The sequence below is a fragment of the Vicugna pacos genome, chromosome 1 (assembly GCF_048564905.1).
Source record: "Vicugna pacos chromosome 1, VicPac4, whole genome shotgun sequence".
NCBI lineage: Eukaryota > Metazoa > Chordata > Mammalia > Artiodactyla > Camelidae > Vicugna > Vicugna pacos.
This window is the reverse complement of record NC_132987.1, coordinates 44,812,612-44,828,095: the sequence shown is the minus strand read 5'-3', so window position 1 is coordinate 44,828,095 and position 15,484 is coordinate 44,812,612. Positions and strand designations below refer to the sequence as shown.

The 15,484-nt window shown below is 33.9% G+C and overlaps 1 protein-coding gene across 4 annotated transcripts in view; it reads right to left on the bottom strand.

Moving 5' to 3' along the window:
• NLGN1 (neuroligin 1) overlaps positions 1–15,484 on the bottom strand; it is a 767,045-nt gene that overhangs the window by 399,280 nt on the left and 352,281 nt on the right. For all 4 annotated transcript variants that reach the window (XM_072961073.1, XM_072961083.1, XM_072961069.1 and 1 more), the window contains exon 3: positions 12,926–13,078. In XM_072961073.1, the coding sequence (XP_072817174.1) occupies positions 12,926–13,078 (153 nt within the window). The remainder of the gene's footprint in view (positions 1–12,925; positions 13,079–15,484) is intronic.

Here is a 15,484-nt window from a genome sequence, read left to right as displayed (position 1 = left end):
TTTCTAGAAAATGGAAGGATGAAAATAGATGTTCATTGGATATGCAAATTACCTTTCTAAATATTAATATTGTATAAGTTATGGTGAAATATCACTAAGGTAGTATATGGATAGCACTCATCTGAATGCAGAATAGCCTGGAATTAGGGAGCAGTTATATATACTTGCTGTGTTCCCTCTAAACATGTTCTCTAGAAAATTAACCCAAATGTAAACTGTAGACTATAAACAATCTGCTTTGGTAAATATTAAATATTGGCTCTAAAACTGAGAGTCAAATATACACTCTGTGAAACAAATGTTTTTATGATTTTTAAACAGACAAAATTACAGTATATTTCAAGGGAAAACACTATGTAGTGAAGTAATGTTTTTATTTGTGTTAAAAAAGGAATAATGAATATTTCTTAAAGCTTATTTTCATACAAAGTGAAAAACCTTAAATAGTTCTAGCATAAGTAAATAACATAAGAATAGTTATATATTCTTTTCTGTCAGAAAGATTGTCCCTAATTATGATGATATTAGCACAAGAATCCTTTTAAAAACTTTTTTCTGTTTGAGTGTGTTGTTTATTCTCTAAGTGAACTGACTTTTCTAGAAAAGGTGCTGCTTTTCAAAGCTCAAATGCAAGAAGCTAGCACATTTCAGAACAGAAATTAATATTTCTCTTGAATCTGTATCATCTCATGGATATGCTTCAGCTTTTTAGGAAAGTTTCCAAATGGTGACTTTATTAATATATAAGTCAGTTGAGAAATACAATTTGTCTTGTCTTTGGAAATTTTTTTTCCTAAGAATAACATTTAAATCTATGGTCCTAACTGCATTGTTAGAAAAAATGGGTGGGGATGTGGGTGATCAATAGTCAGTTTAAGATCATTCACATCCAACCTTGTCTGTTGTAGCAATAGTTGAGCACCTGTAATTCACTTCAAGACAGGTGAAGTATCAAAAGGCAAATTTAAAGAAACTGCAGAGAAGTTTTCCTTTTGTTTCCCTTTGTCTTTACAAAAGAGCAACCTTAGATCTCATAGTCCATTACACATATGAAGTCAGGAGTTACTTTTTCTACCACACTGTATATATTTTAGTTCAGAGAGTGGTGTTTTAACACTATTTTTAAGTTTATCTAATGCTCAGGAGCATGAATCTTTTCACTTACCACATGCTAAGCAGGAAACAGAATAATGCAAATATTAAATGCATAGTAAATGCAGAAACTACTAATCAGCTTAAAATAAATTACAGCTTTCATATATTACAGTTCCAGTATACAGACTATTTCTCCAGAGGATCCAGGGGCTTTTCTTGCCACTGCTATTGGGGGCAAAGTATTGGTACCATTAACACGACCTAACCTCATCTATGTGGGACTAGACAGGGGGCCTGTGTGTGTACATGGTTAGTACTGTTTACCACCCATACCCTCCACCAGCAGCCACTCTTCCTACCTACTATGTATATCCTGAGAAGAGGACAGAGTGAATTAATCTACATGCTTATTGATGATTTTTGATTTACATGTGCAGAGTACTCTGCCAGTCTTAAGGAAAGCAAACCAGATGATATACAGGGTTTTTTTGTAGTTTGGGTTGCAAGGCACCTACTATATTAAGCAGTTAATATGGGCGACAATAAGAGCAGAGTGGCTTCCTGTATGCCAAAGTGAAGGCTATGGAAGCAACAGGAACAGACAGATCAATCTGGCCTTGGCTAGTTTTGTAGACAGGAAGGTGAACGATGGAGATTGGGCAAAATGTGGCAAATAAGTGGTTGGAATTGATCCTGTAGTCTGGGAAGAAGTTAGTCTGGATTGTGTGGAAGGGATTTTCTAGAAACTAATAGAAAATACAGTTTGCTAAGAAGAGCAACATACTTTAGCAGACCTGGAATGGTAGGAAAAATCTGGAATGGAGCTCAGAGTTGATGAGAGCCACTTAGAAATACAGACTAGAGGAAAACTAAACAAACTATCGTATTTTTAAGGTAATCTGCCTGCTTGTGGTGTGGAATGAAATGGCACATAAATTTGAAACTAGAGGCTGGAAGGGCAGCTGGAAGACCTGGTAACCTGAGGTGAACAGTTAGTAGTGATACAAATAGAAGGAAACAAATATAAGGGACTTCAAAAACTACACTGTGCCAATTAAAATGCTGGAGAGGGTGTGGAGAAAAAGGAACCCTCCTACACTGTTGGAGGGAATGGAAATTGGCGCAGCCACTATGGAGGTCAGTATGGAGGTTTCTTAAAAATCTAAAAATAGACTTACTATATAATCCAGCAAGCTCACTCTTGGGCATATATTTGGAGAAAACTATAATTTGAAAAATAACATGCACCCCAATGTTCATAGCAGCACTATTTACAATAGCCAAGACATGGAAACAACCTAAATGTTCATCAATAGATGAATGAATAAAGAAGATGCAATATATATATATAGACACACACACACACACACACACACACACACACACACACACACACACACACTGGAACATTACTCAGCCATAAAAAAGAATGAAATAATGTCATTTGCAGCAACACGGATGAACCTAGAGATAATTACATTAAGTGAAGTAAGTCAGAGAGAAAGACAAATATCATATGATCACTTATATGTGGAATCTAAAAAAATGACATTTTATTTACAAATGCAAAATAGATTCAGACTTAGAAAACAAACCATGATTACCAAGGTGTAAAGGGTGAGAAAGGGATAAATCAGGAGCTTGGGATTAACAGATAAACATAACTATATGTAAAATAGATCAATGACAAGGACCTACTGTATAGCACAGGGAACTATACTGAATTTCCTGTAACAACATATAATGGAAAAAAATCCGAAAATATATATATTTGTATGTATACATACAACTGAATTGCTTTGCTGTACATCTAAAACTAACATGGTAAATCAACTACACTTCAATAAAAAATAAAATTAAAAAAATAGAAAAACCAAGAAAAAGGAGAAGAATTTAAATGCTTATGGAGTAAGTAGTTCAAGGAAAGACTTTAGAAAGCAAAAAAAAAAAAAGCCCTTATGAGACATCCTGGCAGATGAAATTACAGAATATATTTAAGGAGACATAGTGAAAGTGGGGGAGGATACCAAGGGTCGTGGCACTAGGTCACGGGAAGGTGGGGGGAGTCTTGCCTCAGTCTCTTATTGGGGATTCGTCAGAGGGAGGAAAGGCTCATTTGAAAGCAAACCAAACCTAAAAGCAAAACCTAAGCCCTCATTGTTTGTTTGGAACAAAGACGAGAAACTGACACTGGCTGAAGAGGAGACTTGCTTCTCCATTAAAAAAATCAGTAATGGGACTAACTTACTACATTTGCATAGGCTGTCTCAGGGACAGAGGGCAGGTGAGGGAGGACCTTCAACTGTGTCTGAAAAGTACTACTGTTGTGCTCACAATCTATAGATCCAAGGGCTAAGAGCTAGTCCCTCTCCTGGGGTTCTTTCCTTATGTATTTATATTTCACAAACCAGTTTTGCTCATTTAATTCTTTTTTGGGGGGGCTGGGTGGTGGAGGAGGTATTTAGAGTGATTGATTAACTGATCGATTGACTTAATGGAGGTACTGAGGATTGAACCCTGAGGCATGCACTCTACACTGAGCTATACCCTCCCCACCAGCTCATTTAATTCTGATAGAGAATTTTGCCTGGTTGATTGTGGGTGGTCTGTTTGTTTGTTTGGATTTTTGTATTTTCACCCCAGCTGCTTGTTTAAATGACTTATTTTGCTTTTAATTATCTTACAACTTTTAAAATTATTTCAAAATATTTATCTGTCTTTTTAATATTTAACTTAGTAAATGCATGGGGAAAACCAAAAACTACAAGTGCATTAGCATGAGAGGTATGTAGAGGCCTTTGCTGAAACCCTTAGTCTACATGTCACCACAAATATTCTTTTTCTTAATATCTTGTACTCTTTGGAAATACAACTTATCAAAATGTGTGCTAGTAGTTTCGTTTATTTATTTAATGCCAATCGTCCTACCCACTGTCAGGTCCAGCAAGGAAGAACTGAGTCTGATTTTTTTAAACATTGTGAACACAGACCCCTCCAACTACCAGGAACCTATATGGGCACTTATCAAATATTTGTGGAATTAATGAATGAATAAGTGAATTACTGAGTTAAGATGATGGCCTCTGCTCTGAAAAGGAAATTAAGTATCTTTTTGTTTATGGACCAGTTAGTTGCAGTCCTTTGAGAGTCTGAAAATAGTCGTTCAGTTCTGGCCCCAGAAAAAGTTTGACTAGAAATGAGGAAGATTTTTCTTCCATGTTCTGAGGTCTTACTCCAAACATCACTGATCTTAATGAAATCATAAGCCATATTCTCCCAAGTTCCTTTCAGAATTAATTAAAAAAATTACTATCTGTTTTTTTTCTTTAGGACAACTCAGAGCTTACATGAGGTCATATTAATAACACACAAACTCAAATAAGGACACATCATAGTACAGTCATTTATTACAATTTCTTATGTTGGTCAGTCTCTGGAATAATACTGATCATGTTGATCCACACTCCTCAATGCAAGAATTCAACAGCGCTCTCCATAATGCTGGCTTAATTCCTTCCATTTTCAAAAAGGAAGGGGAAATTGGCAAAATTCCTGTGTTGCTCTTCGTATAGAAGACAGATTCCCACACTCACCTGAGTTAGGCAATGCTTAGCGTATCCTCCAGTCTTCTACTAGCAAAGTATCTGTCTCATTCCCTGATGTTACCAAGCATCTCACCTGAATGAGGCACGAGCCATGATTTCTCTGTACCCACAGCAGAATGTCAACTTTGATTAAGGCCTAGGCCTACTCAACACACTTTTTAAAACGCAAATGGAATTATGTCACTTATCTGTTCAATGCCCTATCATTGTTTCTCATTGTTCCTAGAAGTCCTAAATCTTTAATGAGGTGCCACGTGGCCTGCTGGCTGTTTCCCACTTCCCTCGACACTGCTCACCCTTTACTCAAAGCACTGCAGCTGGATTTGCTCATGTCTTTTTATCATGCCAAGCTTCTCTCTTCCTCTGGCTTTCACCCAGACTTTTCTGTCTGCCTCAAACTCTACCTCCTCCTCCACGTCAGAGCAACAACTATTGACTCTTCAGAACCACTTTAAATTTATTTAATAAATATTTTCTGAGCAAATACCATGTGCTAGGGACTATGTTAAGTTTCAGAGAGCCAGACAATAATACAAAAAATCCAAATGTAAATAGGAAATGATTGGGTATGAACAATGTAATGCAGAGAATTTTTAAAAGTAGATGCCTTGTAACATGGTGGCTCTTCTTAGAGTAGATGAACATGGGGAGTCTCTCTGAGAAGATAAACCAAATCAGAAGAATAAGGGACTGGCCCCACAAAGATCAAGGGCAGAAGGAACAGCAATTATAAAATCCCTAAAGTGGAAATGAGTTTGGTATATATCAAGACCAAAAATGGCTGGAGCAGAAAGGAAGAGCATTTTGCGATGAACTGAGGCACACAGGTACTAGAAAGAGGTACAGGTACTGAGAAATACAGATACCTATTCATGCAGGGCTGTGGCAGGCAGGGCAGGAAAGGAGTGGGATTTTTATTCTCAGTGAACAACGGGGAAGCCAGTGTCAGGTATTAAGTAGAAAGTCAGCTGGTAAAATCTGTGTTTTAAAAAAATAATTGATTTTGCTGTATGGAGACTGGATTATAGGTAAGGAGCAAAAGTGAGAGAGAGAAATAACGTAAGAGATTCAAGGAAACTTGGCTTAGTTTGGCAAAGGGGGAAATGAAAAGGAGATAGATCCAGGATGGATGCTGGAGCAATTCAGCAGGAGAAGCTGATGAACTGGATGTTCAGTATCAAGTAAAGACACATCAGGGGGAAACTTTATAGAGATTTTACTTGATCATCCAGATGGATGACAGTGCCAATGCCACAGGAAAAGTGTTGTATTAAAGAGAAGACTGTCCGGGTTAGGATGCCACCTCTGCCACTTAGCACTGTTTGCCCTGGGTGACTGTGAATAAGTTACTTAGTCTTCTACTCATTTATTTCTTCATTTATAAAACTGGGGAAGTAACAACCCTACCTCATAAGGTTATCATGGGATTTAGTAATGTAAGCCTTGGATTCCCCAACAAGTAGCCAAAAAAAAAAAAAGACCTATGTAAACTGCTTAAAACAGCTATTGGACTGTAATCTTCAATGAATGTGGTTATTATTATTATTATCACGATTATTGCAATTATTAGTGTAACCTAGATGCGGAGAACAATGAAATATGCAGACCTCAGAAAATCAACATGTATTAGCCATTAAGTTCGAGCTAGTCATTAGTCATCCACATGGAGGTGTTGGTAGCAGAAGTACACACGAGTTTGATGTTCTGAGGAATAGTCAGTCACGAAGATACAATTTGGAAGTCACATCTATACAGATGGTATTTAGAGCCATGCATAAAATCCCCTAGGGAGATATTGTAGAGAGAAGGGAAGGGAGCCAAAATTCTGCTTAATAGCACTTTGACATTTAGTTATCAGGATGAGAGAGGAGGAGCTAGCAAAGGACGCAGAGAAGGAGCAGATAGTGAGGTAGGAGGAAATTCCGGGCTGATGCCAAGAAACAAGCATGCCAAAAAGGGACTAGTTAACTGCGTCCAGTGCCGTGGAGAGATGAAGTAAGGTAAGAACAGGGAAGTGACCAACGGAATCGACAGTCTTGAAGCCTTTGGGAATCTTGACAAGGCCTTTCTCAGTAAGGTATAAGAAATGGAAACTTGAATGTCACCTCCTCTGGGAAACCTCTTCTAAGTGTCTAGAACAGATTAGCTTCCTCCTCATTGCATTTGTCATTTCTCTAGCACTTATCATAGAGATAATTGTAAAGAAACTCAACTTGGCACTAAATCATCATCTATGTAAAGGATATCACTCCCATAATTATTCATTTGTTTTCTATTGCCCCTAACAGTTAGTAATCTACTGGACAGCAGGATCACATCTACGCTCAACAGCTAGCCGAATGTCTGATACTGCTCAATTTGTATAGAATGAATGAATGGCTAAACGAATGAATTAATGAATGACACTACATGACTGTACCTAAAACACATTTTTTCGAAACAAACTTCTCTTAACTAACACCCACACTAACTGACATGCTTACTTTCAGGCTTTCTAAGTTTTTGGCATAACTAAATATTGCTTTTATTGCAAGCCACCTGAAAGCATTTTGAAGGGAGCAGGTAGAATAAAAATAATGAACAGTCCACTTTGCACTGTATCATTATCTATCTAAAGTTTCTTTTTTCCAAAGGACAAACGATATCTCCACTCCGGGAGCTCATTTTAGCACTCAGTCTAAAATTGATTACCACCTAGCCCTTATTAAAACTCAGTTGACACAATTGGTATTTGAGAGAAGAAATCTATGAACCAAGTTAACTATCCATTGCATTAAATTGGTTTTTAGCTCTATCCTATTATAAGTGAAATCACCAAATATCTTACTTGAATTGCATTTGGTTAGCTCTTTGCTGAAATGACACTATAGAAGTTGTGGGCATTTATTATTATGTTCTTGGCTTTTCAGAGAGTTAATATATAATTGTACACTGAGAATACTTTGGCAACTATAAAGACTATCACACCATTTCTACATTGTTTAGTCTTCCAAATAAAAACAATTCATGATAAATTTCTTTATAATATAGGGTGAGAAAAAACCTTGTGTACTCTTTTCTGAAATATATGTTTTCCTTATTTGATAATAACAATCATGAAATTCAACACATTATCCCTTTTACTTTGCTTCTGGGAAATTGAGGTATACATTTATGTTCAACTGCATTAATATATTGATAACCTTCGTTTCTGCATCTTTTCTCTATAGTATAGGGATTCATATTCAATATGAATTTTGCAACCTTATATATGTATTTGTCACAAATTACCTGCACTTTTTTGAAGCAGGAAGAGTATGAATAAATAAAAATGAAAAGAATGTCCTTCCCTCTTCTCTTCAATTAATCCCAGAGATAATCCATTCTTCATGGTTTTGCTCAAATATTACCAATTCCATGACGACATCTTTGACTCTCCTAGGACAGACTGCCTCTCTCTTCGACTACCCAAGAACACTTTTGGATGCAAAGTAGGATATTATCATCTTATAATATTTAATATTTGATTATATATTACTTTCAGATATTAGGTCATGTTTAGAGTTTGTTTAAGAATTAGAGCCAAACAGAAATAAAAACAATGCAAAAACAAGAAAAAATTATGACAAAACATTGTGCCACTTGAGAAATGAATATGCTTTCTTTTTTGAATCATGACCATTACCTAGACTTTGCCAAATCTCCTTGATGCTAGGTTGCCTAGACTCCAATATGAGTCTTGATCATTGAATTCATATCAGTCCCTGTGATAGTCCAGGCTTCCTTTCTTTCTGCATTGTTCTGATTCTTCTTTTTATGTATCAAGTGACCATGCACACACAAATCAATTATAAATACAAATTATTATAAAACATGAAGTAGAATATCAATTACTATTTTCTTTCAGAGTATTTATTTTCCCCCTCAATTAGACTGAAAACTCTTTAAAGATATAGATTATATGGTTCTTACTTTCTGTCCCTCATAGAAGATGTATACTGCTGGAAATAAATGTTATATATTTGATGACTAACCACACAGAAGTTATATTTATTTCTGTCATTTGTCTGATGATACCTGAAGCATCATTACTGCACAGATATTTAGTTATAAGAATTAACAAGTCTCAATAACCATTTCTAATACAGGAAATATAAATTTACATGTTCCTTAAAATTGATATGTAGTAATGTTAAAGGAAGTGGATCAAGTTTAGCCTTACATGGCATTATAAAGTTAACTAAATGTAATTCTTCAAATGCAACTAGTAGATGGACCAGCACTTCAATTATTTTTTCCCATGGATGGGGTAGAGACTTTAGGTTACTAAGTAAAATATTTAACTAGACCCTTCACTAAAAAGTTGCCAAATATCTAGAGATATCAGTAGCTCTGAAATCTTTAAAATAATTTTTTCTAAAATAAATCACATGTACTTGAATTATGAATGCATAATTACCTCTAAAATATCCATATCAAAATAAAAATGCTTATTAAATTTCTATCAGATAAAAATCTTATGTTTCCTTAAGTTAGATCTCCACAGAGATATTTTTTTTCTTTTTCTCTAAAAAACAAAAAATCATAAATTTATTTTAAATTTAAAGAGATGGCTGAAACACATTTTTAACACCAATTTTTTTTCATGTTTAAGATTTAAAAACATATTTGGATAGTTCAATTTTCAAAAATATTAACTGCATAATATCTCATCTTAAGAGGAAGCAATTTATTTCATATTCCCTTTCAATTCCTGTCCATAAGTATACACGCTTATCCTATTTACAATCATAACATTTAATACTATTTTCCTCTTTTAAGAACACATAATCAAAGCATTTCTCACTGTTTCCATCAATAATTTTTTATTTTTATTTTTATTTTAACTATGCTAGAATATGAAAAATAACTCTGTTAATAATAATTTAAAATATATTTTAAAGGACTATTTAACAATCTATTAGATAACAAAGGATGAAGAGTTAAACCTGGCTGAGGACAAGGAATGTATATAACAAAAAGTGAAAGGAAGCCTAAATGTTTACCAAAAGAAGTGTCAGGCTGACTGAGATGCAGTTACAGAGAACTCTAAGATGAAACTGGGGAGTGAAGTTAGCAGGCAGAGTCCTGTATCCCGTTGCCTTTATTTTTTTTCTGACCTTATTGCAGTTTTCCTTACCACCATCAATAGCCACTTGAACGCAATGATAGTGATAGTCTATGTTACCACTTCACAGGAAACCACAAAAGGGTCTTGGTTGAGAAACCAACTCCACCCTATTCCCAGCTTCTTAAGAACATTGCTTCCATAGGAGGTGCTTTTTTCTTCTATGCTACTTCTACTTTGTAATGAACAAAATATTTTTTTTAACATGAACTACTTTAAACTGGAACCTTGGCTACTCAATAGCTGTATGAGTTTTTTGACTAAAACATTATCACGTTTTTAGTTATTGCTAAAACAGACAAACCAAAAAGTTTGTAATATTTTTTTCCCCAGATGACAAATTCAAATCAACACTAATTACATTACCTGTGTCAGACATCCTGATTTTTTTTCTGTCAGTCATTCAAGGGCAAGAGTCTTATAATTAGCAAATTTGTATACTGGACTCCAAAGTTCATTTTCTTAACACCAAAACATCCAGACCAAAACACAGCTCAGGATTTCCTCTAGCATGGGATCAAATACTATTTTCTACTTAATGTTCAAAATTCTTCCAAGTGCCACCTAAAGAGCAATACTTTTGGATCTCATACCCGAGAAACCTTGGCTTACCTTCTTATTGTTAGACAAATTATTAACAACGAAAACCCTACGGTCTTTAATGTTGTAGTTCTCCTGGTAGATGAGTTGTGGATCTGGTTGTGGTATATCACACATGACAGGTGAGCTGAAACATATGTTCTAATAATTTAATTTTTCAAGAATTAATTCATTTAAATACGTTGTCACAAGGTCCAACACATGTTTCACAAGTCACCAAAATACATCTTTTCTAGAACTAAGGTCCCAAAACACACCTAAAAACATTTCATGAACAAAGTTTTATACTTTTTCTAGTTGAGAGGAGGTCTATAAAGGACAGTTGATATTTAGCAGTGTTCAAGAGGAACAAAGGAACCAACTAAAGGTTAAATCCTAAACTGCAGGAGAACCAGAAAAAAATATTTAACGTTGGAAAATGTATCCATCATCAGCACCAACACTGCCTGCCATTATACAGACCAAGTCACTGATTGAGTTCTTCATTTTTTAACTGGTTGATCATTTGTCCTGTAAGTCAGTCATTTAAAGTGTGGCATTTAAAGACAGGATATAAGCTTGAATAGGATTCAAACTGGATCAGAGTCAGGTTCTCATCAGTTCTGAATACGTTTTGTTTTTTTAATGCGCAAACCTTATACTAACATAACAACACAGTTCATTTTATGAGATCTTACTTAATGTGAGTACAACCAAGAACAGAGTTAGGCAGCATAAGGTGTGGCCAAAAGATTTTTTTAAATAAAATAAATTTGTATGAGTAAATGGGTGAAACACTGTTACCACAATTTGGCATTTAATTTTCAATTTTCAATTGGCAAACTAGTCACAGGATTTTCCATTTGAGAAATTTAGAAAGATAGGAGAATAATAATCATTAAAAACAACTTAGCTATAGCTATAAATGCTATAATTAAAGTTAAATGCATTAAAGATAGTGAAGGTCTTCATATTAAAATCTTGCCTAAGAAACAAATGACAACACTACATTATTTAAGAAGATTAATTTAAGAAGATTATTATGAACATCTCTCTATACGCCTTCCAACACAGAGAATATTCATTAGTAGGAAGGCATTCACCTCTACCCCCTGAAATTATAAGAACATCTGAAGCAATGTATGATTAGACATGATGGGGAAATTAATGTGTACTTGAATAATGCTACAGAAATGTTTTATACCTGTATTGAGAGAATGCATCTATTGTATTGTCCACCATACTCCAAATTTAAACGAGCAAACTAGAAAAAGATCAGGATTTCACTTTGCATGGCTAACATACCTCCTTCCCCAAGACACACAAACTTGATTAATGAAATTATTACCTTTTATATTTTGAGACTGGTATAAACACAGGATTGTGATTCCATAGAAGGAATTAGAACAATAATAACTAACACTGAGAAGAAATAAACCGATTCTCAATAGGTAAAATAAAAGATATTAACAATTATTATAAAGGATAATATAATTTGAATTCCCTTTTCAAAATATTTCAGAGTAAAGAATGAGTGAGCTGTCTCTTTGTGCCCAAACAGCATAATAAATTATAACTTTTTAAATGTATAATAAAGGGTAAGAGTTTGAGATCAATCAAGATTTAAAAATAGCATTTTGTGATAAATTGTACTCTTAGCAAATACGTTTAACTAAAATGCCACAGATAAAGGTGTTTGATTAAATTATATAGTTATTTCACTCCCTAAATTGTGAAAATATTATAAAAAGTAAACTTATACAAGCAGAAAGGCAAGTTTATCTTTTAAAAATTGGTTATTACAGAAAACAATATACCTATTTCAGAATACTTGATAATGTATTTTAAATAATATTTCTCTATACTTCTCTTCAAAACTAAAGATCTCCAGTTTGATATTGTTTTATGTGTGTATACATTATCAAACTGAACTCTTTGACACTTAATGAAATCAATCCATGTTTTCCAAACCAAATAATTCAATTAAAATGCATTTAAACAAAATATTTCTAATTACAATTGATAAATTAAAAAAAGAAACAAACCTACACAGCAATGGCAAACAATCATTCCCCAAAGCTAGTCAATACACATATTCCTGAAGAGGATATACACTTGTTTCTACATTCATGGCAAACCTCAGGCAACTTTATAGCGCCATAAAAAAGAAAAGCAGAAGAGAGGAGAATCTGCCCAGGGACTAATTCTTCTTAAAACAGGCCCTGCCACTGTTGCGTTTCGCAGTTCTACACAGCCAAGCTAAGAGAAGCATTCCTCAACACTGTGAACAATTCATTACCTTTTACTTTTAAATATTAAAATCAAAACTTTTATCAAATTATTTATGAACATTTATAGAAATTATTGAAAATATCAAAAATTTTGGCTCAAAGTCAGCAAACATAGATCAATGAGTGAAAGAAAGCAAAGCAAAACAATTCAAAACAAAACTAACACATACTTCATGGATTGATGGTGAAACATAAGAGAAATTTCTTACCAAGTACTCCAAGTCGATAGTTGACTGTGATGACGATCACATTGCCATAACTTGCCAAGACACTCCCATCATATAAATTTCCAGTCCCTTCCATATATGAGCCACCATGGATATACACCATCACTGGTTTGGGACCCCCACTGTCCCGAATATCTGAAAAACAAATGGTTGGCAATTGTTCTTATCCTCAAAAAAAAAAAATCATAATGAAGCAGAGAATATATTTTCCATTTTAGGGACAAAAGGGTATGATTTCAACATAGTTCTTTAAATTGCTGCCTTTGTTAAAGTGTTTCTTAAGCAACTCATTAAAAAGCTACTGTGGAAGAGAGCAATAGATAATCACTGCTTTCTACCTAAACTTTTGTTAAAATTATAAACTAAATTACAAAACTTGGACAAATTAGAAGTAGGTGTCAATGTTAGTGCTTTTTTTTATTGATTCCTGATGTGACAGTAGAATGAAAAGAAATAATACAACGATAATGATTCTTAAAATTTCTTTTTACAAATATCACAGACGTCATATGAATCTCACCTTGAACCATAAACTAAGGACAATGATATCACTGCTATTGTGAATAAAACACTCTGCTTTTTCATTTCTTATTTTTTGTGAAATTTGTATTGAATACATCATAGTTACATTGAATAATTTACGTTCCAATTTGTGAACATAATTACATCACTGTGTTAGAGAAGTTGCAAGAAGTTTCATTTAGCTATTCAAGTGATGTCAGATGAATATTTAGGTAGTAGAGTCCACACATCTATATTTCTCTTTGTTGCATTTAGGGGACTGTCACATAAATTATATTTTTCAGTTAAGTCCAGGTCATCTGCTCATTCCAACCATCCTTACTCTTTGGAAAAAGAAGACAGACTAACATATTTTTCACCCTCTTAGTGTAACTATTGTACTTCTAGCCCCACTTTGGCTCTAAGAGTTTGACATGTAGACAAGAAATAGAATATAGCTAAGTCCAAGTGTAAAGTGACAAAGTTCAAGGTGACATTGAAGTGATTTCTACAGTTCTAAATTTTAATCAGAAAAATTTAATTTTGCTCTTCTAAGATGCTTTACCCCAATTATGTAGTTTTCAACAAGGATTTAGAAATAATATATAAGAGAAACAGGAAAATTTTGATTGGTATTAAAAATGTACTAATTTCTAGAGAAAAATGCTAAACTGTATATTGATGAATGTGGTTTTAACTATTATATAGACTGAAATATTATATGTGTACATATATTCTATATGATTATGAATATATATACATAAAATATTACTATTATGTAATAGTCTATGACTTCTACCCACAATTGAAACAAAATTACATCCAGTGTATTATTTTTTTAATGCCAATATTAAAAGTATCATTTAGAAGTATGGCTTTGTTCCTTTGCTTTTGACATTTTTTATCAAACCAATCTCCTACATCATTATGATTGAGGTTTCAGCTTTCACAATGGATTAATATGATACAAACTCATCGAAAAAAACTGGTGATAATTTAGAGGCTGCTTTACATTTCCTGCAAAAAAAGAGATGACTAATGTACATAGTTCAATTTTTCTACTGTAATAATAAAGTGATTTCTTTCAATGAAAAATCACTTTAAGATCCAGAATTTCAGCTCAACTTGTTTGTCTATATTTTCAAGTTATGGAAAATAGCTAATGACAGAATTTAGGGACTTTTTAAAAAGTCTACTTTAAATTTTACTTAATACTTAATACCAATGTATATATTTATCATAATCTGCCCCCTCCCGGAAGGGTGTACTTAAGAAGAGTATCTTATTTGTAAGTGGTGAGAGGAGGATAGTTTGACATAAAAACTATCCACCAGACACAGCTACATTTACTGGAAAAACCTAAATTTTATTGTCTCTTTAAATCCTTGGGAGGGAAAATGATATTCATTCATTTGTTAAGATCTGGGGACTTGTGGAGATGTTGGGCTTACAGAGAGAAAACAATCCTTTTGAAATTGTCAAACTCTCCTTAAATGCCCGGTTGCTGCATACAGTTTTAGCTTATTTTTCTAGTATGGCTGGCACTGAAGAAGCAATAATAAATTATTAAACTGAAGTCATTAACTGACTGTTCACAGCAGACACTGTACTCTGCTAATTGTATGCTTGGAGGTAGCACAGAGGGAGGCTGTTTCAGAATTCTTCTTTAATTAAAATTACATAGAATTACACAGTACCAACTGTGAACAGTAATGAAATCTTGGTAGAACCATTCTGTTCACCTGGAAAACAATACAGGCACACACTGAAAAGAACTGCCACATTTTATACCTACCAACAGAATGAAGAGGACATTGTCAGGAAACACTGAAAATATGACAGTAGATTCTAGGAACTATTCTGAATCGTATCTTGATTTTTCTTTGAAAATTAAACTTGAAAGGATTACTGATAGTTTGGGCTGATTTTAATTTCCAATTTGTCCTTCCAGACTTCTCTATGATTTCAACTTTCTCTAAGAACTTAACATATCCAGCAGTTCTTTTCCAGAAAGTTCTATAAAATTCTAATAATGTGTTT